Genomic DNA, 24,494 nt, shown 5'->3' with positions numbered 1-24,494 from the left:
TTATTGTTATACATTTCTAATGTGCTAATCCCTTCTCCTACAACCGTTATCCAGGTACAGAGAGAGTTAATATTGCCCTGGGCAGCTGCCAATGCTGGAAGGTCCTAGCGGCTCCAGGTTCTGAACTATGTATCTCTTTCTCAAATAAGCGAAGCGAATCACATCAACCATCATGTGATTGAGCACTGCCTCTAAGGGCTTAATGAAGCAGAGCTTTTCTTCCGTCTCTTGCATCTTTCTCTCCCTATCTTCCTTTTACTGCCTTGGCCCATGTGCTTGTGGCTTTTTCTGTCCGTCATTTGGCAAGTTGGTGGGGGGGTGGGGGGTGTTTCTGCGTCTCCGTAGCTTGAGCCTCCAGAGGGTCTTACAGCATCAAGTATTACTTTGCTGAATTTTTCATCTCTCCTGGACAATCCCATCATGGGTCACTGAAATGAGCAAGTGGATCTCAGCCAGGCAACTTCACTTCTTCCTGCTGAACCTTCATTGTATTGTCTGGACATAAAAGACAGAGATTGCCCAAATGGACAACAACCTGCGTTTTGACTTCCACAGAAAGATCACTGGGGTAAGTGTGGGTTGATGTTTTTTTGGAGCTTTCTATATGCCACAAAGGTTATCTCCCTTGAGCCTGGCGTGCTGCAGTGCCCAGCATTCCTTAAGGGATTAGCTGGGATTTTAATTGCACACGACTTGAGAAGGCTGGCCAAGACTATAATCTCAGCTACTGTGCTCTGGGATATGTGGAGTGACACTTTCCAGCTTCCCAGGGTATGGGGTTTGCTTTGCTGGCCTAAGGAATCAGGGCCAAAACTGGGGTGGGGAACTTAGTCCAGAAAGACATTTCTAAGTCTAGTAGCTTTAGATCAGGCACCCCCAACCTGCGGCCCTCCAGATGTTTTGGCCTCCAACTCCCATGATCCCTAGCTAACAGGACCAGTGGTCAGGGATGATGGGAATTGTAGTCCAAAACATCTGGATGGCCAAAGGTTGGGGTGCCTGCTTTAGATCTTTCCAGCTGCAGATGCTACTGGGTTGGGGGGGGGGGAGGAAGGGTGCTGGAAGTGGTGCTGTTTAGCTCCTTATAAAATAATGTTTCAACTGGGGTGCTTTGCAGCCACCATTTCACTTGTGTCTGTTGCATGTTTTCCTGTTTATGAGAATGAGGCTTAATCATTCCTGCTCTAAGTTTGCCTCCTGGCTATGTAGTTTTTATTTCATTTTCTTTGGGTTTGCAGATCATTGGTGATCTGTATATGTTATTAAGTTATTGCCATATGCTAATGAGTTGTGGCAAGGCTCCTCCCCCCTCAAAAAATAACTACACTGGTACCTCGGTTTAAAAACAGCCTTGTTTATGAACTATTCAGTATATGAACACCACAAAGCTGGAACTAGTGTTCCACTTAGCAAAGTTTACCTCGGTCTACGAACGGAAGCTGAACGGTGGAAGGGCACCAGCAATGGGAGGCCTCATTAGGGAAAGCACACCTCAGTTTAAGAACGACTTTGGTTTAAGAACGGACTTCCGGAACAGATTAAGTTCGTAAACCAACGTACCACTGTATTAAGGGACCAATCCTGGTTACCTTCAGTATTTGAATGCCTACATCTTTCCACAGAGAAAAGTACTAGACTGCAAAGGACTTTCAAGCCAACATAGGCAGAATAGGAAGAAATGGCTGACAGTAAATGTTGGGCCAGTTTCAGTTTAGAAATCATGTTCCCCTGAGCCTGGAATGTTGAGAAGTCCTGCCTGTCTACAGTTCAGAAGAAAATAACCCGTCCATTTCCCACAGTCATAGGGGGTAATACTGAATTATCATTTCAGCTCAGACAGGTTCTATAATGGCCAGTGTTCTGTGTCTCAGAACACGAGGCACACAGAGCAAAGTGAGCCAGGAATGACAGCATGAGTGTGGCAGGTCCAGTCCCTGGCATCTCCTGGTAGGGCTGGGAATGTCCCCTGCCTGAAACCCTGGAGAACCACTGCCAGTCAGCAGTGGTGTAGCACTGGTTGCTGGCACCCAGAGTACGTGCCAGCCCAGCCCTTGCCACTGGAACAACCCCACCCACATTGGAGCAAAATGGGGCTGCACTGAGCTGCTCGCTTGTCCACACTGGCGGGAGCCTGGCCAGCTACTGCAGCCCTTGGTGGGTGGAGAGGAGCATTGGGCTGCACCATTCTGGGGTCACCTGCATAGGGGCGCCTGGTTCATTCCACCTCCAAAATTGTGCACCCAGAGCCACAGCTCCCCTGGCACTCCCCATGCTATGCCCCTGCCAGCCAGGGTAGTTAATGCTGAGATAGATGAATGGATAATGCAGCTTCCAACGTTCCGTTTAACAGCATAGTGAGCTTGACGTTCTTGTATGGTGCCATGTTGGAAGAAGTGGCAGTAAACAGGGATGTTGAACCAGAGCGTCACTTTCCCATCTGTCCACCACACCATGTGCCCCTTTGGCTTCTCCCTCCTTCACTGTGTGAAAGATGCATGATGCTGTAAACACAGAAACAACCCCAAAGTCTCTCCTTAATGGCTTAGCTGCCCTCCTCTCTCATATGCCACAGAGAGGGATAATGGGAGGAACCACTTGAAGGTCCATAGGAGAATGCTCTGCTATCCATTCAGAAGGTCCCAGCTTCAATTTCCAGCATCTCCAGGAAGGACCAAGAGACTCCTGCCTAAAAACTTGGAAAGTCACTGCGTATCAGTGTTGGCAAAACTGAGGTGGATGGTCTTGATAGCAGTGGAGGTTGGTCCGTTGGGGTTACTGGAGTGCTGTCCCACCAACCTCAGTCTGCTCTCAGCCCTCAATTGCCTACCTCCTTACTTGAAACCAGTTCAAGGGGTGGCACTGGCTGTCAGCTTCCTACTCCCTGGTCTCAGCACTTGCAGAACTCAGCAGGGAAGAGGAAAGGGGCAACAATTAGTTTGTTCTCGCTCCACCTTCTGTTGGGCTCTCTGCCCTCTACCCCACCAGTCCCATGGGCACCAGGCAACTTCTGATGCTCCACTGTAGGATTACAGCCATTTCCTCCTCTCATTTCTCTGCCTGATTCTTAAAAAGGAACACTGCTGCTACCATCTGCCTGGTCTATTTTGGATGAGCTAAGCTAGGGAATCCCAGCCAGTTATTCCAGTACGTATAAAAATACATTTCACCAGCGTATCTCTATATGTGGAAATTCTGGGGAATCCACCTCCTCTTTGGGTAGCTGTAAAAATTCTCTTCTAGTTGCTACTATGGTTGCTCCAGGTTAACCTTCCTGTATACCAGTCTTGGAGGGCTGTGCTTTTTGTTACTCTGCTATTTTGCGGGGGCAATGTGTGCTCTTCTGTATTGTCCAATTGCTTCACTTTCAATAATGCGTGTTTATGGATTCATCTCATTTTGCTGTCTGTGCCTAGCCACCTTGAATTATTTTTGTGATAGAAAGTCAGTATTGCAAATATTTTAATAATAATAAACCTTTAAGAGGCTGGGTGATAAACTCTTGTGCAAAAATAAGAAAAGGTTCCTTGGCATTCACATCTGACCTCAGATAATTTATTATGCCTTCCCATGATATTCTTACTCTAAATAAGTGTCACAATCTGGGCCTGCATTCACCATGATTTGATTTCTAAAGTCCTACCAGCTTCCATTTTCTCTGGAATCCACATTCCCTTACAGGACCTACCTGGACTAGCAAAGCTGGAAGTATTTTTAAGATCCCTTTATGGATCTGTTTCTGTGACAAATGAGAGATTTCCTTCCTCTACCACACTTCCTGCTAGCTAATTATGGTCCTGTTGCCCTTAATTACAGTACCATGAATTGTTCTAAAGAATCCTCCCCCCAAGGAACCCACCCATTTTCCAATAGACTAGCTTGCGACAATTTTATTAATTTCCATGATGGGTTTCTCTTTTCATGTTGTTTTGCTACGTTTATTAGACACTCAATAGCTTGTATTCTCTGGATGCAAGAAAATCCACATAACAGCAAAAGCTTATCTGATAGGCTTTCACATGCTCTGTCTGTGCAACATTAATCGGTTCCAGTCCTTAACGGGTGTGGTTAGAACCCTTTGTTGATTGTAAATGTTTCTCTGTTAAACTATCCTGGGGAGTCCAGTTCTCTCTCTTCCTGCTGGCTCTTCCGCAATACCTAACGGAAGGAGGCTTCTGGCTGGAACTGCTCCAAACCACAGGCAGCCCAGGAAATAATTCCTTGATGTCACATGATTCATAGGAGTAGCTTAGAGAGATAGCCAAAGTGGTGCCCTCCAGATACTGCTGAACTACAGCTCCCATCATCCCTGGCCATTGGGCATAGTGCCTGCGGCTGGTGGGAGTTGTAGTATCCGGTGGGCACAGTGTTGGCTTAAAGAAAACAGCGACTCCCTGAATCCCTTTTAATTGTGTGGTGCCGTTCTCTGTACTCTGGAGAAAGTGCAGTCATAGGCAAATTTGGAAGCACCTTTTTTATTTCCCGAATACCCTGCCATTCTGATTTCCTTCATGGTATGGTGGTATTAACCCTTCTGCTACTTTGAAATGCCGCCCAAGAGGGGTGCTGGGTCTTCCTCTCCCATGCAGCCAATGCTGGTGTCCTCCAGTGTAATTGCCTCACTAGCCACCACTGGGGTGAAAGCTGCCTATATTTATTTGTTATACAGTTTCCTCAGCGCTGGTTCGGCTTACCAGAAGTGTGTTCATGTGCAATGTCTTCTCATCAGTGGAGGCTGGCCCATTAAGACTCAGTCTGCCCTCAGTCAGCCCCCACTTGCTGCCTTCTTACTTAAAACCAGCCAGTGAGCAGCATTGCTTGTTAGCTGTTATTCTTTGTAGAAATAAGGGAGGAGGAGAACAGAGACGAAACTATATTTAGCCAGCTCTGCCTGTCATAGGCTCTGGCTCTGTTTCTTGTTGGCCCCCTTGCTGTCTGCCCCTCTGGTCCCAAGGGGCACCGGCCACCACTGATTCTCATCAACTTCTTTTACCAGCTGAACAAATCCTTCAGTAAATCTCACCAAGCTCCAACACTTGGACAAACATGCTTAGGAATGTTTCTGTTTCTTTTCTTTTTGGGAAATGGAGGACTTCCTATGAGTATCTTTGCTGCCTTCTGCTACCTCTGGAATTTTGCACCAACTTTTGAACCACTGTTGTTATGTAGGTTCACCAATCTATAGCAACTCTTGGTGGCAAAACAATGTCCCATGCTTGGTATGTCTCATGACCTACTTCCACCTCCTCCTTATCTGACATGTATTCTTGTCCTTCCTAGCACCTCACCTTCCCTCTGCTGGCTGTCACACTGCTGTCATCGTTTGGGTCTTCCATGCTGTATGGGTACAATTTGGCTGTGGTGAACTCTCCAGCAGCGGTAAGATTCAGACAGAAAGTGCACACACTGACCATCATAGAGCCTTCCATCCTCTGCTGAGCTAGAATGCCCCTCTCTCCACTTCCTGGCCTGATACACCATGTTGAACTGACCCCCTTTCTGTTCCTCCCAGGACCTCACTTGGGTTGATACTGTCTCCCACAGACATCACAAGACTCCATATAACCTGTGGCTAAAATCTCATGGTGGTGAACACAGATCTAGAACTCTCACAATTTTATTGCATGTTGTGTCTTCCTCCACTGCAGCACATCAAAGCCTTCTATAACACAACATGGTTTCGGCGCTATGGAGTGGGCCTGGCTCCAGCACGGCTCACTCTCATGTACTCACTGACTGTCTCGGTCTTTGCCCTGGGAGGCCTGGTGGGATCCCTGCCTGTGGGAGTACTGGTAACCCAATATGGAAGGTAAGGGCAGAGCCAAAAACAGAGTGAATTTCCAATTCATAGCCAATATGTGTTGACAGATACACCACCCATTCAATGTGGAGGGAAGCGAGGATGACTGGCACTGAGTTCCACATAGCTGAGCACCCACATCCCTCCGGCCAGCCCCTAGCCCTGCTGCAATTGCTCCTTGCCACTATTGCCTGATCTCCTGTCCCTTCTCAGCCAAAGAGCAGTGACAAAAGAGGAAAGAGAAAGAGCAGAAGAAGAAGCCTTAGACCACATTGACCCATCTCCCACCGGACAGATGTATGGACTGTGGCCAAAGGGAAGGTGCAAGCAAAAGTGCAGTGGCAACAGCAGTGAGAGGAGGCCCGTAGAAGGTATCATGCCCAAGTCCCCCCACAAATGTTACAAAACACACATTAATCCCCGTAGAGTTTAGACAGCAGGAATGTACTACTACGTAACCCGTTTTGGCACGCAAGCCAGAAACTGCCTCTCTCTTCCCATTGAAAGCTGCAGCACCCATGGATGTGACCAATTCATTAGCCTTCAACCTCATGACCATTAAGGACAGCGCTAAAATTGAGCTGGATAATGTGATCAAGGCAGGAGTGATTCTAGAATTCAAACAGTTAAAAGATCAAAGAGGTTATAACAGTGCAAGATACTGACTAGACTGACTTTTGTCTACACTGGTGAGACATTGGATGCTGCCTTATTCCATCCAGCTCAATTTTGTCTACACTGCCTGCAGCACAGGCTTCAGGCAAGGGTCACTCCCCATCTCTTACCAGGAGATGCTGGGAACTGAACCTGTGACTCTGAAGGCAAAGATAGACGATAGGTATAAAAACTATCAGTTAACTTATGGTCCTCTTTGACATCTCAGTTGAGACATGTTCTTTGAAAGTATTTATTTTGTTAGGGCATCAGGAATGAACTGAATCACTTGGAAGCACGATTATTCTTTACCGTGGGTTGTTCTGAATATGTTTTAAGCTGACACTTTAACTGTCCCTGAAGCTCATTGGAAACATATTTTGTTAAAGAGGGTGTATAAATAATAGAAAGAAATGTAGAACAGTTGTGTCAGCTGGGATAACGCTATGATTGTCAAAACAGAGCTACTCCTTATGCCTGCCTCTCAACTCACATCCCAGATTTAATTTGAGTTGAGACTACTTGCCAAATCTCAACTCTACCATCAGAACAATTTCCATATGCTCTAGCAAACAACCGTGTCTCCATTTAAATTCTGGATATCACAACAATTCACCCAGCTGAAAGGTTGCTCAGTGATCATCTACATCAGGGATGGAGAATCTGTGGCCCTCCAGACATTGCTGTACTCTAAGTTCCATCAGCCTCAGTCAGCATAGCCAATGGCTAGGGATGCTGGAAGTTATAGTTTAGTAACGTCTGAAGGGCCATCTCTGATCCACATCCCATTTGGCTAGTCAGTCCACCTCTGGCTACAGGCCTTAGGATCTGGCAAAGCAATTCTAATGGGGAAAGGAGTTAGAAGCACCAAGGAAGGAAGGGGGCAGAGGGGCAATTATGGGGATGCCAGATGGGCATTTTGTTGCAACAGAAAGCAGAGTGTTCAGCAGGGCTGGCCCAAGATATTTTGGCACCTGAGGTGAACCAGAAAATGACGCCTCTCTCCCTGGTAGGGAAGAATGGGTGAGTGAATATCTACCTCAGGAGCAAGGAAATAAGATCTACATCGGGATCAGCTGCCCCTATGGATCCTGCCATGGTGCCACTTGAGGCAGTCACCTCACCTTGCCTCATGAGTGAGCCAGCCTTGGACCTCAGGGAGTGGGGATGGAACAAAATGTTTTATTTGGAACTTTTTGGAATCAAAGAGGTTGGATGACCATCTGTCATGTATGTTCTAGCTGAGATTCCTGCATTGCAGGGGGCTGGATTAGATGACCCTCTGTTCTCTTCTACGGCTACAATTCTATGGTTCCATGATTCAATGAAACCATCTAAAATAAATGACCTCTCTACCAGGAACGGTACCTTGGTCCGCAGCAACGTCCTCGTCTTTTTGGCTGGCATGTTAATGGGATTCAGTCGCTACTTGGAATCACCTGAAATGGTCATATTTGGACGCTTCATAACCGGCGTTCACTCTGGTAAGAGAAATGTCTCTGCCCATACTTCCTCACTTTGTGTGTGGGTCCTTCTCTAGTGTAGTTCCTTCTCCTCTAGGGTCCAGGTAATGCACAGCCACTGAAAGCTACGTATGCATCTCAAAAAGCATACCTGTAGTGTATATATAGATTATTAGAGCCACTGCTGCCTCTCTTGCTCATGACATTCCACATTGATTTGAAAAGCAAAATAACGTGCTTTTTAATTTAGAGAGTTAGAAATGAGTTACCACCTACAGTGAGTGAGTGGGAACATTCACAAATTATTGAATGTGGATTCACTGCATGCACTTTCTGAATTAGACCACTGCCCATAAAATCTCATTCCACAATAAACTAATTGCTAAGATGACACATTATTCTGCCTCTTTGTAGCAACAGAACTTATATGACTACTTTGCGGGAAGTTAATATAGATTTAGTTGTTCCTGAAGATATTAACCCTTAGATATCTGAGGCTGCTGGCTGATTGCCATGTCATTCACCACCTTCCTTCCCTTTTCTTTCCTCTTCCTACCAGGGATCTGTCTCAGTGTGGTGCCCATGTACCTGGGAGAAATTGCCCCTAAGAACCTGCGTGGATTCTTGGGCCTTGTACCAAGCATTTTCATCTGTCTGGGGGTCTTCTCTGCCCAAGTCCTGGGCCTTCCCGAGCTCCTGGGAGAGGTAAATGCCCAGGCCTGCCACTCTCTGTATAGAATGCCCAGGCCTGCTAGCTTCGTTGCTGTCAGAATGTAAACTGATGACAGGATGGGAAGGGCACCACTGGGAGCAGCTGGGAGTCCTAGAAGAGTGTGCTAGCAAAAGGTGGTGTAGTAATGAACATGTTGGACTTTGGATGGGGAGACATGAACTTACAGACATGAAGTTCACTGAATCACCTAAGGCAAATCACTGAGTCTAGCCTACCTAAGAGACTTGTCCTCCAATCCTCAAGCTCACACTGTTGCTAAATACCACTCTAGCAGATGACACCATCACCCCTGCTGTCAAAAAGAGCAACAAAGCTGCATTTCATTCCACTGCCCCCATTTCTCCTACTAGTTTAGAAAAGGCAGACGGGCTTTTGCCATCTTGAATCCAAACATGTTTTTTTTAAATGCACTTCCCACTTCTTCAAGTGGTGAGAAGTTATAGGAGAATGACTTATTCATCTTTTATTCTCTTTGGGAAGAAGACATGGGTAGTGAGTTAATATGTTTCTGCTATATTGATTTACAAATATTCAAGTTGACCATAGATGGAGGTGAACATGGGGCATAGATGGAGGGCTTCCCCTTCCAGAGGTGTCTCCAGTTATTTCCTAGCCATTCCCAGCCATTTTAGCTCTAATTTCCCTAACAGAAGATGTGCCTGCTGGTATGCTTGGCCTCTTGGCCATTAAGGAACCTTAAGAACTCATTCTGCCTCCTTTAACATTCACAAATGCTGATCCCCACAGCAGAAATCAGATAGCAAGACCATAACAATGTTATAAGAAATCTGGCCATTGTACAGGAGAAAAAGTCTCTGCTATAGAGAAAAGAGGAGGCATCAGGGATTATGTTGGAGAAAGTGTGGGAAGACAGATGTGGTGTAGAAGGGGAGTATCTTGCTCAGGTCATTCTTGTTTCTATCTACGCACCCACCACACCCAAAATAATGCAACACCTAGGTTTGCTACACATTTGGAATTTCCTAGGCATATCTGGAATACCGCATTCAGCAGCAGCATCCGGACGGAAATTGTGAAAATGTCTGGGAAAATCTGGACATATAGCAATCCATGTCGGCAGTGTTATTTGCCGATTTCCCATAAAAACAGCTCAAAAACAGCAAAAAAGCTCAACAACTTTGGCCAAAAGTTTGAAATATGGCAACCCTAGCTATACCCTTCAGGACTAGGCTTTCCTTTTAAAAAAAAAATTATTAAATTTTTCCTTTACAGGACTAGGCTTTCCTATATAACTCTGTGGGGAGAAAGATGGAGAAAGGGCTGCAGAAAAGGAGCCATTAATCTATCAAGTCCTTTGTGTTTCACAACCTGCATAAAGTATCCTCTTTGCCAGAAAGAAGCTGCAAAAACCCCTCTCATCATGGGGGGGGGGTTTGTCTCTCTCTCTCTCTAGGATGCCTACTGGCCTCTCTTCCTCTCGCTGGTGGTTGTTCCTGCCTTCCTGCAGCTGATCCTCCTGCACTGGTTTCCAGAAAGCCCCCGTTACCTTCTTATTGAGAAGAACAATGTCCTTGGAGCTACTGATGGTAAGGGAAGTGCAAGGATCTTCATTCCTTACCGCTTGGAAATATTTTGGGGTGGCTATGAGAGGCAAGAAAAGTTTGCCATTGTGTGGCAGGGCTACCCACAGCCTACAGGCCTCCAGCTGGCCATCCCTGTCCTGGATACTCTTCTCACCCGCGTTGTCTTAACCCTACAGCACTGCGTTGGTTCCTGGGCAAGTACGACGTGCAGGACGTAATCGAAGAGATGCAGGAGGAGAAGCGCTCGCTGGCTTCTGTGGAGACGGTGTCTGTGTGGCACCTGCTCTTGGATCCCTCTGTGCGATGGCAAGTTCTCTCCGTCGTGGTGATCAACATGGGCATGCAGCTCTCAGGGATTGACGCGGTAAGGGCTGCAGGGTCAATCACCCCTGCCACAAGGCCGCTGGGCTGGCCTGCGCCTCCTGCACCTTCATTCAAGCACAACAGTATTCCAACCTCACTGCTCTCTTCCCCCGTTTAAACCTCTGGGCGTATTTCCCCCATGTATCTGTGACACCTTCGCTAATTGGAGCCAAAGAACTCCGAGCTAGGTGCCAAAAGTCAAGAGTTACTGTTGCTCCTCCCAAATCATGAATATTTATTTAAATTTCCGTACCACCTTTCCTCCCAAAATGGAGGCAAATTGCAAAACAGAAAAACAATGCATAAATAAATAAATCTAAAACCTTGTAAAACAGTCATATCCCCTCACAGCTAGTAATGCCAAGTTTGCAGGAAACAGTGCTTTTCAGCCATTAAATGCCTGGAGGAACAGGAATGTGTTAAAATTCCACCAGAATGTTAATAGTGGGGAACTACCACCATGGAGACTCTGTCACAGGCAGCACCCAGCACTATCAACAGGCTGAGATGGTTGACATTCTTGAGTACTTTGGTCCCAAGCCTTTTAGGGTTTTGTAAGCTAGTTCCAGGTTTTGTGCACCTTGAATAGAGCCTTACTGACACCCACTCTGCTTGCAAAATGAGGTAGGGAGAAGGGTTCCGCATGTACTTTTCTCTCTAGCCCTGCCTACCACTGATATGCAGCCCTTAACAGATTACTCCCAAGCAAATACAGCCCATGGCAGAAAAAGGCTCCCCACTCATGTTTTACATCATGCATTAAAATGATTTACAATAATTCATGGTAGAGCATAATTAATCCCAGGAGGGAGGGGTTGGGCGATTAAAAATGAGGCACTCATATCTTAATAAAAGTGCTGTTAGTACCAGCATACAAATGGTTGCCATAAGCAGCCAAAAAAAAAGTGATTTTTCTTATTTTACAAGTATGCTACAGAACAGAGAAAAGTGGCATGCCTCCAGCTAATTTTGATTTGAACTCAGACCCTCAAACTGTCTTTGCTAAGTCCCACTGGCATAAAAGGAGAGGATAGGCAGAAATGATCTGCGGGTGCTAACACACGCAACTCTGCAGCAGTTCCCTGCATAGCCGTCCTCTGGATTTCCTTGCAGCCTCACGAGGTATTCCATTGTCCTTCCTACTCTTCTAAGCCACACCTACCCCCTCTGCTTATGATTTCTCCTCTTCATTGACAGATCTGGTTTTACACAAATGTCATCTTTGAGAATGCCGGCATCCCTGACCCAGAGATCCCCTACACTACGGTCGGCACGGGTGCGATTGAGGTTGTTGCTGGCTTGATAGGCGTAAGTGTGGAAATCTCTAGTTTGGGTTTGGCTTGTCCTTTAAGAGGGCATCATCCTTCTGCTTTCCTTTTGCACTGAGAGAATAGATTTGTATGTACTTTTCATAATGAGACAGGGCAATAATTTCCTAACTCCTTTCCAGTGTGGAGGGCACTCTTGGTTCCTTCAGGATGCTCTCTACCCATTTTCAACTGGAAGGATATTGTTCACAGCTGGGCTCTTAGAGAAGAAAACCTGTGAGGTTGCTTGTCACTGCCTGGTCCTAGCAAAGAGCCTTCTCTTGCACTCATTCTCTGCTCTCCTCATGTTGCCAAACATAGCCACCAGAAGAGAACTGCTCACTTGCCCTCAGCACTCACCAGATACTGCTTTATGAGGCTGGATACACACCATACGTCTAAAGCACCCCCTGGGACTCCTGGGAATTGTAGTTTACCCCCACAGAACTACAATTCCCATAACTCTTAACAAACTACCATTCTCAGGACGGCGGGAATGTGCTTTAAATGTATGGTGTGTACGCAGCCTAAGCTAGCAGTACTTTCCTTCCTGTCCTAGCTATGTTTCTTCTGGGCCTTTCATGCTGAGTGGCGGCAGTGCTCTCCTTAACAGAGCATCAGTCAAGGCGCAGGCAGAATGAAAAGCAACAGCTTGGAAGACCAGCTGCCTCTCTTTCTCCACTGGAGGTAGAGAGTGAGGACCATGCAGCAAGTCTACTTATAGGTAAAGGGGAACTGTGTTCCATGCCTTTCTTCCTCAAGTGGGCAATGTGGGAACTGGGCCATAGGCTGCAATCCTATACATGGAGGCAGCCAGTGTGGTACCTCCAGATGTTGCACTCCACATCCCATCAGCCCCAGGTAGCATAATCAGGGATGATGAGCGTTGTAGTCGTAAGAACATAAGAGCCCTGCTGGGTCAGGCTAAAGCAGCCTTTCTCAACCTGTGGGTCCCCAGATGTTGTTGAACTACAACTCCCATCACCCCTAGCTAGCAAGGCCAGAGCTCAGGGATGATGGGAGTTGTAGTCCAACATCATCTGGGGACCCACAGGTTGAGAACTGCTGGGCTAAAGGCTCATCTAGTCCCGCACAGAGTGGGACTTACTTCTGAGTAGACAAGGCACTGCTAGATTCTCTGTGATCAAAGAGCAGCCAGCACACAGAAGAGTGGAGCGTTTTGCCTTGTGGCTTGGGAGGCCAGAGGGATCACAGAACCAGCCTCACTCAGCATGGTCTCTAAAACTCAAGGGTTGAATCATTATGCAGACTTAGTCACAGCCTCTTCTCTCGTCACCCCCAGACATCTTACCACAGAGAGGAGGATAATCAATGGCACCTCCTGTCTGTGGAGAGGGACTCGCAGTATTGTAGGAGGACAGAAGTCATTTATTAATCAGATTGCTTGCTTCCCGCAACAGGCAGGCATTTGTAATGCTGATGATTTGCCTTGGGAGATGAGTCAAAAGGACCCTTCTGATTATTGTTAATAGCTCGTATGTTTGCATACAGCAGACAGGTAGAGCAAAGGCTTCTGAGGGGTGCAAGCATAGTTATATAAACAACAGATTTGCAGGACACATCCAGTACAGCATTTTGGTTTGTTGGCTTGCTTGTTAGACGAGAGGTATAAATGGCAGGACGATCCCATACCTAATGCATCTTGTAGCTGTCTTATTGCAACAAGGGTGCTCACTCCAGCTGTCACCGTCCCTTTGACTCCAAATTTCAGCCTAGCTGGGGCAGATTTCCAGCTGGATATCACCCAGGGCTGCCCATGTCGGACCTGTGCCTCTCCCTATTACACAGGCACATAGCTCTCCCGCCCACCAACCGCCTTTGCTGCCCATCAGCAACGCCTAACTCCGGCAAGCTCATCGCTCCATCAGCCTGATTGCTCCTGAGTGCCGACAAAAACGGCCCCCAATGGATGCACTGAGGTTGGTTATAAAATTACAGGCATTTGTTCTGCTGTCAGCAGCTTTCCTGCTTTGGCTTCCTTCTGGCAGCTTCTCCACACACACACACACACACACACACACACCATCACAGCTATAGGCTTCTGGCTCCCAGGATACCCTCCTTCCTTCCACAACCACTGCACAAACTGCTCCCATAGCTGAAGCAGAGCCAGGGGTACACCCACAAAAGTTTGTTCCTGAGCCCCCTTTCCATCAGCTTTAATGAAAACGACCTCACTTCTTCTCTTAGGGATGAACTTAACGGTTCTGCTTTTCAATGGCAGCTGCCCCATAATACATTGGATGAGAAGCCCTTCCCAAAGCTAGGAATAAAACCAGGACTATGCATTTCCAGGCTGACGTTGTGCCTTCTATATGTTGACCTCCTTTGTAATGTTTTATTTTGAAATCTTTAAGATAATGTTTAGTTTCCTGTTAATTACGTTACTCTGAACATATACTTTATATTTGAATTTCTTCAGTAATGTTTATTCTGGATTGTTTTATTTGATGTTTTATTGCACGTTGTAAACCGCTTTGTTTTTTACCCTTAAAAATATAAAGTGGTATAGAAATAATAATAATAATAAGTTGTTGGACTACAAATCTCATCATTCCTGACCTTTGGCCATGCTGGCCCTGGCTAATGGGAGTTGGGAGTCCAAGAACATCTGGAGGGTACTATGTTGGCTGCCTCTGACCTAAACTATTTGATCTTGGAAAATAGAATGCAGGAGACAATGCCAAGCATAAGGAAGATGTCACATAGTCAGGCTGTTGGTTCATCTTGCTTAGCCACTGTCTTTGGGCAGCAGTTCTCTATGGGCAGAACACCAGACAGGGTGACATTCCCTTCTCTACCTGGAGATGCTGGAGAGTGAACATGGGACCTTCTGCATGCAAAGTGGATGTTCCACCAGTGTCAGATCTATTGCTCTAAAGGTCAGATCCCCATCACCACCACCACATGTGTGTAGTAGCCCAGTATACAAGCTATGCCATTGGGACACCTGCACAACCAGGTGCCCTAAAAACAAGGAGCCCCTACTCTTGAGCATGCACTCACAGGTAGGGCTTCCTTCTCACGCACCTGCAGGGAACAAATGTTTGTGGGGCAGGGGCAAGATGTTGCACTGGGGCACAAACTTATGCCCTGCATTTGACTAGGGCATACTGGATCCCATATTGGATCCCACTCTCCCCTGTTAGTTTCTGTTTTGCCACTGAGCAGCTGCTTGGAATCACAGGACTCTGTTTACATTCCAGAGACCTTTCAGTCTCACAGGAGGGGAGACGGGATGTGATGTTAGTGGTTTCCTGTTTCCTTTGTTCCTTTGTTTCAGTTGCTCTCTGCTTTCATAGAGAGAGGATGTCTTTTCTGACTGCGTAGCTTAGAAATAAAACTCTTTACAATGTAGCCCAAACCTCTTGTCTCTTCCCTGTGCTGGGAACTCTGTTGAATAGAATGTGACTTGGAGCCTCATCAAAGGCTCGAGGTCGTTAATTATTCATTGGAGGCAATTCTGGAGACTCGGCCGGAAGCTGAAGGTTTATCAGCTTGGCCGAGTGGAGATTCTGACATCCCCTAGCTCTGGAACCAAACCCAGAATTTCTAATGGTTGGCATTCCAGCCCCATTGTATAGGCCAGTGATGGCCAAACTTGGCCCTCCAGCTGTTTTTGAACTACAACTCCCATCATACCTAGCTAATGGGACCAGTGGTCGGGGATGATGGGAATTATAGTCCCAAAACAGCTGGAGGGCCAAGTTTGGCCACCACTGGTATAAGCAATGGGACAAGATGGTTCTGCATCCATGCACTGTCTACGTAGCTAAGAATGATGTTACTCCATGCAGTACTGTTGGCGTCTATGCAATAAGCTTCTCTGTATACTTTGTGTATATATTTGAGGCAATCGCAGAGACCAGGGATGGAAACCTCTGGCCCTCCAGACATTATTGGACTCATCCGCCCCAAACAGCATGGTCAATAGTCAGGGATGATAGGGGTTGTAGTCCAACAACATCTGCAGGCAGTGCTGGCTCAAGATACTTTGCTGCCTGCAGCAAGGTATAAAATGTTTTCCTCTCCCATTCCACGTTCAGAAGCCAACTGGACCAGCAACTGAATCTTACTTCAACACCAGCAATGAGGCAGTGTCCTCCCTTGCCTCCAAGAAAGGCAGGTACAGCTGTGAGCCACACATAACTCTGTCCTTCAACTGAAGAAAAGGCCAAGGCTGCATCATTCTGCCTAATGGTAGAACCAGCCCTGCCCGGAGGATCACAAATTCCCCATCTCAGAACAGAGACACATGCAAAACCCTAATACAACTAGCCAGCAACCTGTCTCCTCGATTTCCCCCTTTCTCTTTGACAGTGCTTCACCATTGAGAAGCTGGGACGTCGCCCTCTCATCATAGTTGGGTTCTGTTTCATGGGCATCTGCTGTGCAGGCATCACCCTGTCCCTGATTCTGCAGGTAGGAACAGCCCCATAGGCACTTATATACCCATGGATGGCTGACAACGTCTCTGCAGTCCGTCCCACCCCCACCCCACCCCCAATCGCATATTAGATTTTGTGCTTCAGTTTGCACAGTGGGATCAGAAGTGCTGGTGGATCCTCAGAAACTCTATCCTGCTATATCTATACCACTGGTTTCCTTTTTCACACCTAAATGCTAAAGTGTAAACATAAGCAAGGCTTGGTCCTAGTTCATAAAATTGGTGCAAGTACAGGTGTGACCTCACACAGAAACAGGGATGAGTGCAAGGGGGCAGAATGAGGGGGGCAGGTTTATTTGGGAATCAGGAGATGGAAGAGAACTACCATCTCTGGAATATTGGTCAAGCTAGGTGGAGGACACCAGCTAAGTTAGGAAGCAAACAGCTAAGCTTGGAGCTATGACAGCAGGGTGTTGTGCCTCAGCTGCTTGGAACGGAGGTGTCTGCTCAAGCAAGGGTCACAGGATTGGCACAGCTAGCAGTCTGCAGACTGGGACTGAGTGTGGTCAATGGAGCTGTAGGATGCAGGCCTGGATGTAGTGGTGGAATCTCAGAACTGAATGAGCCAAAGGGGCCCAGCTGCATTTATGTAAACTCTCTCAATAACCTTCTGTCCTTCCCACAGGCAACTGTGTCCTGGATGCGTTACGTCAGTGTGGCTTGTGTCATTGGCATCATTGCAGGATTCTGCATGGGACCAGGTACGTTTCTGGTGCCAGACAGAGGCATCCAAAGAAATAACAAGGCGACAAAGCTCCTCTTCAAGATCCCTGGGCACGAGCAAAGCTGTGGATAGGCTGAGATCACAGGAAACCTGGTCTGAGCTTGTGGCCCCCAAGAACAGGACTGAAATGTGCCCTTTTGGTTTGAGATAGTACATGGGAAGGCGAGTCTAAAAAATGCCTGAGGACACAAATTTTCATGGCCCTCTAGCAGCTATGGTGGCTCATTTACCAGAAGTAATGTACTGTATTTAGCGTTAACTCTGGTGTATATTTTGCTCTAGGAGGCTTGGTTTGGTCAGAATTGAGTATACACTTCCAGTGTTTAGGCTAAATACATGACTTCTGGAAAATGAGCCACCATAACCGCTAGAGGGCCATGAAAGCTTGTGACCTGGGCTTTTTAGACTTGTCTACCTGGGCACTAGTGGGATGTGGCTGGCACTGTGGTCTAAACCACAGAGCCTAGGGCTTGCCAATCAGAAGGTCGGTGGTTCGAATCCCCGCGATGGGGTGAGCTCCTGTTACTCGGTCCCAGCTCCTACCAACCTAGCGGTTCGAAAGCATGTCAAAGTGCTCTGGCAGGAAGGTAAATAGCATTTCTATGTGCTGCTGTGGTTCGCCAGAAGCGGCTTAGTCATGCTGGCCACATGACCCGGAAGCTGTCTGCAGACAAACACCAGCTCCCTCGACCAGTAAAGTGAGATGGGTACCGCAACCCCAGAGTCATCCGCGACCGGACTTAGTGGTCAGGGGTCCCTTTACCTGGGTACTATCCAAAGGGACACATTGGTTGCCAGATGTGATTTTTTTAATCTCTCCTACCCCACTATTTGAATTGTCCTAAGTGCTGAGGACATTTATTTATTTATTTGATAACAATTCTACACTGCTCTTGACCAATAATATGAGAATATAGACTTAAGAACGTAAAGAGAGACCTGCTGGATCAGGCCAATGGCCCATGTAGCCCAGCACCCTATTCTCACAGCATCCTATTCTCAACCAGATGCCTGTGGGAAGCCCGCAAGCAGGACCTGAGGGCTATGACCACAGCATTCCCCCCCACTTCTGATTCCCAGCATGTGGTATTCAGAAGCATACCCTGGCTTGGTTCTGGCATTTTGAGTACCCAAAGGACCATGGTCAGCAGGCCACTGGTGGGAATCTGAATCTGTCACCACCTGCCATGCCCTAAAACTGGTGCGGCATGAATTGCCTAACGGTGTCTTGCTTTGGATTTCAGAGGCAACTCCTGTGATTTCTGCTAACGAAAGGGCCAAAGCAGAGCTCTCTAAATATGATGGACGAGGCGGCTGCTGGTTTACCCAATTGATGTATTAGTATAGCCGCCAACAGATCCATAACTCATTGTCGGCCCAGAATTTATTCGCTGTAATTACATCTTTAATTAGGATTTTAATGGCTCATTGTTCACAAACAATGATGAATCTGACTTTTAAAATAAAAATATCTCTCTTCCCACTCTGGGTGATCTGTGAGCAATGCTCAATCAGGGGTTTTTCTTAACAATCCCTGGATGGATTTCCCCCCAGTATTATTAAGGCTGGTGGTTCTTTTTAACAACAACAACAACAACAAATGTTATTATTTCAAGAAGCAGTTCCTTGTGTTCCTGAAAGAAAGCGATGCTGCCTAAATTACCACCATGTACAGAGGGCAGATCTTGATGCACTAGGGCAGATAGATCTGAAACCTTTCTGTTGCAGGAGCTCAAGGTCTTGGCTCCTTCTGTTAAAGAAGTGTCTGTCATCAGCATCACCATATATACGCAAGTGTGTAGGGCTACGCTGAACCAGAGAGCAGTTTTGTGAATGTCTTTATGCCCCTTGATAAGCAGTCCTTCACTTACATCAATTAGAGGGGGTACTCAAAAGCACGCAGAAGTGTTTATGGGTTGTGGGGGGAGAGGGACCACATCTCTGTTGCCTTGGAAACTAGGCTGACAATCCTGCTTTGCTGCAGTTACGCTGCTTTGCCCTCACTCAGAAGCCCTCTTCCAGCTCTGGATGCACCAGAACATGTGTTGGAATGGGCATTCATGCTCGCAACCTACTGAGAGCAACGTAGTGCAGACAGGCCACATCTGAGTGAAGGTGTGCATCCTGGTATGCATCCAAGTGGACATTCAGGTGTGGGTGTCACCTATTCAACTGATCTCAGTCGGATGTGCGCTCAAACAAACATTTCCATGTGACTTCTGGCAGCCTAGATAGAGCCAGATTAGAGCAATGCAGCTTAGTGGGGCCTCCTCACTGTTTTTGTCATGTAGCCAAATCTGATTGGCTCCACAACATCATCACTTTTACTGCATCACCCGTGATTGTCTGAGATCTCTTGGGGTTTTTTAAAGGGAGTGACAAAGCAGCAATGGATTGAGTGAAAAGAAGTGCAAAAAGTAAAAGACAGGGAGTTTGATTAATGGCTTTTGCATCCTTTATAGTATGTGTTTTGCCCTGTTCTGGGGCCAAAAATGTGGCACAGTTCTAACTTACTTTCTTTCTCTTTCTTTCTTTCTTTCTTTCTTTCTTTCTTTCTTTAAATCCATATACTGCTTGGTTGTAAAAAAACAAAAGCAAACTCACAGCAGTTTATAAAAAGATAAAAATGTTAGATGAAAATTTGCAACCATGCTTTAAAACATGCAAAAGTTAAAATGCTAAAACAGATTAAATTTAAGTGGTTGTCTGTGCAGGTGGTCTTCCAATTTGTCGCTGCAGGGGGCAGCAATGAGCAAAATAAATGCCCCCTCTTGTGCAACATTATTTAATGTCAATCTTAATAATTAAGATTTATTGCTGGGTTTTTTTTTAATTTTTATTATGTGTTTTGTGCTTTTGTGTTGTAGCTGCCCTGTGGGTATAGGGTGGTATACAAATTTAATAAATAATAATAAACATCTTTGGGGAACCTGATGATTTGAAATAGATTCACCCCTGCAAGGGTTATTTGCAGGTTCTGACTTTGATCGGCTGGCCCCACTCAGGGGCTCGGATTAAAAGCCTAGCCTGGCCTATGTGATTCTGAGTGCCGTCTTTCCCATACAGCTGGGGTTCCATTTCTGATGACAGCTGAACTCTTCAAGCAATCACATCGGCCATCGGCCTACATTGTGGGTGGGTCCCTCAACTGGCTCTCCAACTTCACTGTTGGCTTTGTGTTTCCCTTCCTGCAGGTAATACTGGGCCCCTTTGAGAGGCTGGTAGGCTCTGGGGTCCCCTGACTAGCAAGGCAAGAGAGCAGAATGCCTAGTGAAGGCATAGGCAAACTCCAGCCCTCCAGATGTCTGGGGCTACAATTCACATCATCCCTAGCCAACAGGACCAGTGGTCAGGGATGATGGGAATTGTAGTCCCAAACATCTGGAGGGTTGGAGTTTGCCTATGCCTGGCCTAGTGGTTCTCATGGCAGGTTCCTTCTAGCAGTGGTTGCAGGACACAGCACAGAGGAGAACCATATGCTGTATTTCTGTGTGACCTAGAACTTTCTACTAGAAATGGGGAAAGAGCTCCAAAGGTACTGCATAGCTTAGTTCTTTCTTGGTAGTGGCGATGGGGTCATGCTCCAGCATTCTGAGTGGCAGAAAACACACGTTACAGTAGACCAGCCTTCCCAAGCTCATGCCCTTCAGACGTTCTGGACTGAAGCTCTCCCATCATTGTGGTCCATGCTGGCTGAGGCTTACAGGAACTGTAGCTCAAAACACCTGGAAGGCACCAAATAGGAGAAGACTGCCATAGCAAAGCTGGTGATGCCCCCATGGTAGCAACAAAATTAGTACCAAAAGAAACTAAGAGAGGGGGCAGTGTATCTTTCTGAACCTTTATTATATATTGCATAAAGCAGGGGTGGTCCTCCAGGGTAGGGTAGTGCCTTGCATGCAGTAGGTCACAGGATCTGTCCCAGGTAGCACTGAGAGTCAGGGACTGCCCACACATTAGACAAGGTGAAGCCATTTGCTTCAAGTAGCGGATCCAACCCCCTTGCCCTCTCCACCCTCCCATTGCACTGCTGCCAGCCCCATTGTCCTCATTGCTGCCACTACCCCCTTGTCGTTCCCCCATTTGCTGCTGCTGCGTTCTGGCAGCAGCATGGGCACAACTGCAGGTGAGGGTGCTGTTGCTGTGATGGGCTGGCAGCAGGGAGGGGTGGGGACCTGGATCTGTGGAAGAGGGAGCGGAGTGTTTTGCCTACAGCGGCAAAATGTCTCAGACTGACACTGCTAGGAGTGGCTCTGACTTGAAACCCTGGAGAGCCTCTGCTAATCAGTGTAAATGGGTCTGAGCTGGATGAATCAATGGCCAGACTCAGTGAAAGGCTGCTTCCTATATTCCAGATGTTGTCGAACTCCCCTCCACAGCCAGTATGGCCAATGGCCAACAAGACGGTGGGAACAGTAGTCTAGCAACATCTGGAAGGCCACCACATTGTTTACCTTCTGCTCTAAAGAAACACAAGACCAGTTGTGATCTTCGTCACATTACACGGAGAGAGAGAGAGAACCAGCAACAAAGCCATCTGGTCTTGACAAGTTATTCCCTAATCAGATCGCATGGATGCGCCAAATGGCAAACCAATTCCATTGCTTTGTAAACACCATTCCCTGCCCCAAGACATGAAATCATTACATTCTGAAAGTACCAGGCCTTCTCTTATGTAAACAGCACTAGAAAGGCAAAGTGAAGGTTTCCTGTTGAAGAGTCAGAAAAGTAATCTAGCACTCCTTGACGTACCAGTGGTATATGGTGAAGGTGTGTGTATGTAACTATGTTAATTCACTTCAGTCACGGAATTAAGAGTCTTCTGGTACTAAATTTTAGGACTGTGTAATCTAGATCAGGGCAGTCCAACTTTTTATAGCAAGGGGGCTACAATAGTGGTGTGACATGGGACTCACAGGCCACACACTGCCTTGTTGCATGGGGGGAGGAGAGTGAGGCCAAAACCCCTCCCCCCTCGTGCTGCCTTCCCAGTCAGGTAAGGGAGGCGCCGGGCTTGGGGATAAGGTGCAAGGCTCTGGCCAGGTCCTAGAGCCCTTCTACCTCCTTCCCAAAGCCCAGCACCTCTCTTAACCAGCTTTGAGAAGGCATGGAAAGGGCTGGGGGAGAGCATTAAATGTTGCCGAGGGCCACCAAAAAAGGCCTCAATGGCTGTGCATTGAACCACCCTGATCTATATTATTAAATCCCCCACAGAGCCAGAAGGAAACACATTAAGAGGAAGGGGGAGAGCAATAGCACAGTGGTAGAGCCACAGATTTGGTTGCAGAAGGTCACAGGTTCATTCTGCAGCATCTCCAAGTAGAGCTCAAGGAAAACCCTGCCCAAAACCCTGAAGAGCTGCTGCCAGTCGTAGACTGGAGTGAGGAACCTTAGTCCCAAGGCCCAAATGCACCCCTCAAAGCTTTTCTGTCTGGCCCTCAGAACTCTTCCCACACCGCACCTGATCCCCAGCCACACACCTTCTTCCCATGCCCTGCCTCTCACAAACTCTGCTTCACACCCTCTTGGGGTGTTTTTGCTTATACCCTGACCATGCCTTTTGTTGCCTGGATGGAGGATAGAGAGAGATGTATAAGTATGTTCAGAAACTAGCCTACTGTACAGTGGCAATATTTTTATTTGTTGCTTCACTCACTTTTGCCTCTTCACACCCAACACCTTCCATGTGGCAATATTTATATTGGTTGCTCAACTCACTTTTGCCTCTTCACACCCGACACCTTCCATGTGGCTTCCAGGAGGAAATGCTGAAAAGGGTTCTCCAACCCTCGGTGTAAACAATACTGAGCTAGACAGACCAATTGCCTGACTTCATGTAAGGCATCTTCCTATATTCCTAAGAGGCCTTAATAGGTAAGAAGAGAACCTGTGATGGTGAGGAATGGGAGATGCTGGGGTTTGCTAACAGAGAGGGTGCCCTAAACACTCAAAATGCTGGAGGCTGCTTCTTAGTGCACTGAACCAGCCAAATGGATGAGGACTGGGTAGAGCCTGTTTGTGTCCCTCTGCTTATCTGGACTCTTCTTTGTTTCCATTCCCAGATGTCTGCTGGTGCCTTCTGCTACTTGGTCTTTTGTGGCGTCTGCCTTTTGGTGGCACTGTATGTCTATTTCATCATCCCTGAGACCAAAAACAAGACGTTTATGGAAATCAGCCACATGTTTGCCTCTCGCCCCTCCTTCCTCTCCAGCTTGCCGGATTCTGTCAAGATGATCAAGTTCAATGGTTATGGTGCCCTGGAGAACAGCTCCCTGGAACTCTCTGGCTCAGGATCCAACCCTCCATGATGATCTCCCATTCAGTGTTTTGGGGGTTCCATTTCTCCTATTGTGGGGAAGCCACCTCAGTGAAATGGCAAAGGGAGACAATAATACTGATTCTCTTCCTGTAACTTCTTTCATCTTGCCTGGACCAGCAGCACAAAAGGGACCGGGGGGAAGATTTGGGGAGAAGCATCTAATTTAAACCTAAGAAGTCTGACTCTGCCCCCAGGTATTTTGGGTGCACTTCTGTCCCAAATCCTTTCTTCCTCCTTCACTGTCTTCTTCTGAGGGCCGGAAATTAGTAGCATTGAGGGATAGCTATCCTCAGGAACTTGGTTTATACACACAGTTTTTTCAGAATGTCATGAATGGGACTCATCCTCTTTCCTTTAAGGCATTTTGAGGATTTTTTGGAGATCTCATCTGCTTCCCAATTTTTCTGGTAGTCATGCCAACACCTGACTGGAAATCCTATTGAGAGATCACCAATAACAAGTCTTCCCAGCAGTGCTGCAACTAAACAGCATTGTCTGAACCACACCAAAAGACAAACTCAGTACCTGTAAGAGCACATATACATTCCACATGCCACTATGTCCCAAAAGGCAAAGACAGAAGTCAAATGCCCATCCAGTCACTGATTTACTCCCTAACAGAGCAAGAGCAATACACTGCTGGGACATTCCACTCAACACTGATTCATTCATAACAAAACTATTCCAGGGATAGGGAACTTGTAACCCTTCAAGCTCAGTATGGCCTACACCAGAGATGAAGAATCCGTGGCGCTCTAGATGTTGCTGGACTACAACTTCTGTCACCCCTGACCTTTGGCCATGCTAGATTGGACCGATGGGAATTGGAGTCCAACAACATCAGGCGGGCCACAGGTTCCCTCATCACCCCACAGAACCTGAGGTTATTTCCAGACCACCTGGTTATTGAGGATTCATTCTGATTTGTTGTACAATGCTTCCGAGTCGTGTTTTCCAGGTTGCTTCCCTCCAACCCAGCCCTAGAGCTTGAAAATAAAGAGGAATCTTTTGGGTTTGTGTTCTGAGAAGTGTGAATTTTGAAGGATAGCTGTGACTTGGTTCATTAATTGGTTAGAGATGGCAGATTAGGCAGTTTTTCATTAAAATGCAAGCAAAATTGAA

At 46.9% G+C, this 24,494-nt stretch overlaps 1 protein-coding gene across 1 annotated transcript; it reads left to right on the top strand.

Annotated features, from left to right (window-relative positions):
* The first annotated feature begins 192 nt into the window (after window positions 1-192).
* Window positions 193-24,494, top strand: LOC310763361 (solute carrier family 2, facilitated glucose transporter member 9-like). The gene is made up of 12 exons (XM_083615353.1): window positions 193-568; window positions 5,278-5,376; window positions 5,646-5,806; window positions 7,811-7,935; window positions 8,474-8,619; window positions 10,062-10,194; window positions 10,368-10,555; window positions 11,752-11,862; window positions 16,203-16,304; window positions 16,955-17,030; window positions 20,120-20,247; window positions 23,116-24,494. Exons 1-12 carry the CDS (start codon window positions 524-526, stop codon window positions 23,359-23,361), a joined length of 1,560 nt encoding a protein of 519 aa, XP_083471479.1. The 5' UTR covers window positions 193-523; the 3' UTR covers window positions 23,362-24,494.

This window comes from Podarcis filfolensis, assembly GCF_964270895.1.
Source record: "Podarcis filfolensis genome assembly, chromosome: 5".
Taxonomy (NCBI): domain Eukaryota; kingdom Metazoa; phylum Chordata; class Lepidosauria; order Squamata; family Lacertidae; genus Podarcis; species Podarcis filfolensis.
This window is presented reverse-complemented; position numbering and strand designations above follow the sequence as displayed.

What these genes read in the sequence shown, in the direction of transcription:
- LOC310763361 (XM_083615353.1), top strand. Translation starts at nt 524, where the DNA reads ATGGACAACAACCTGCGTTTTGACTTCCACAGAAAGATCACTGGG. An exon ending in TGTCCTTGGAGCTACTGATG is followed by an intron (nt 10,195 to 10,367) that starts GTAAGGGAAGTG and finishes TTAACCCTACAG; the next exon opens with CACTGCGTTGGTTCCTGGGC. An exon ending in TTGTGTTTCCCTTCCTGCAG is followed by an intron (nt 20,248 to 23,115) that starts GTAATACTGGGC and finishes TTCCATTCCCAG; the next exon opens with ATGTCTGCTGGTGCCTTCTG.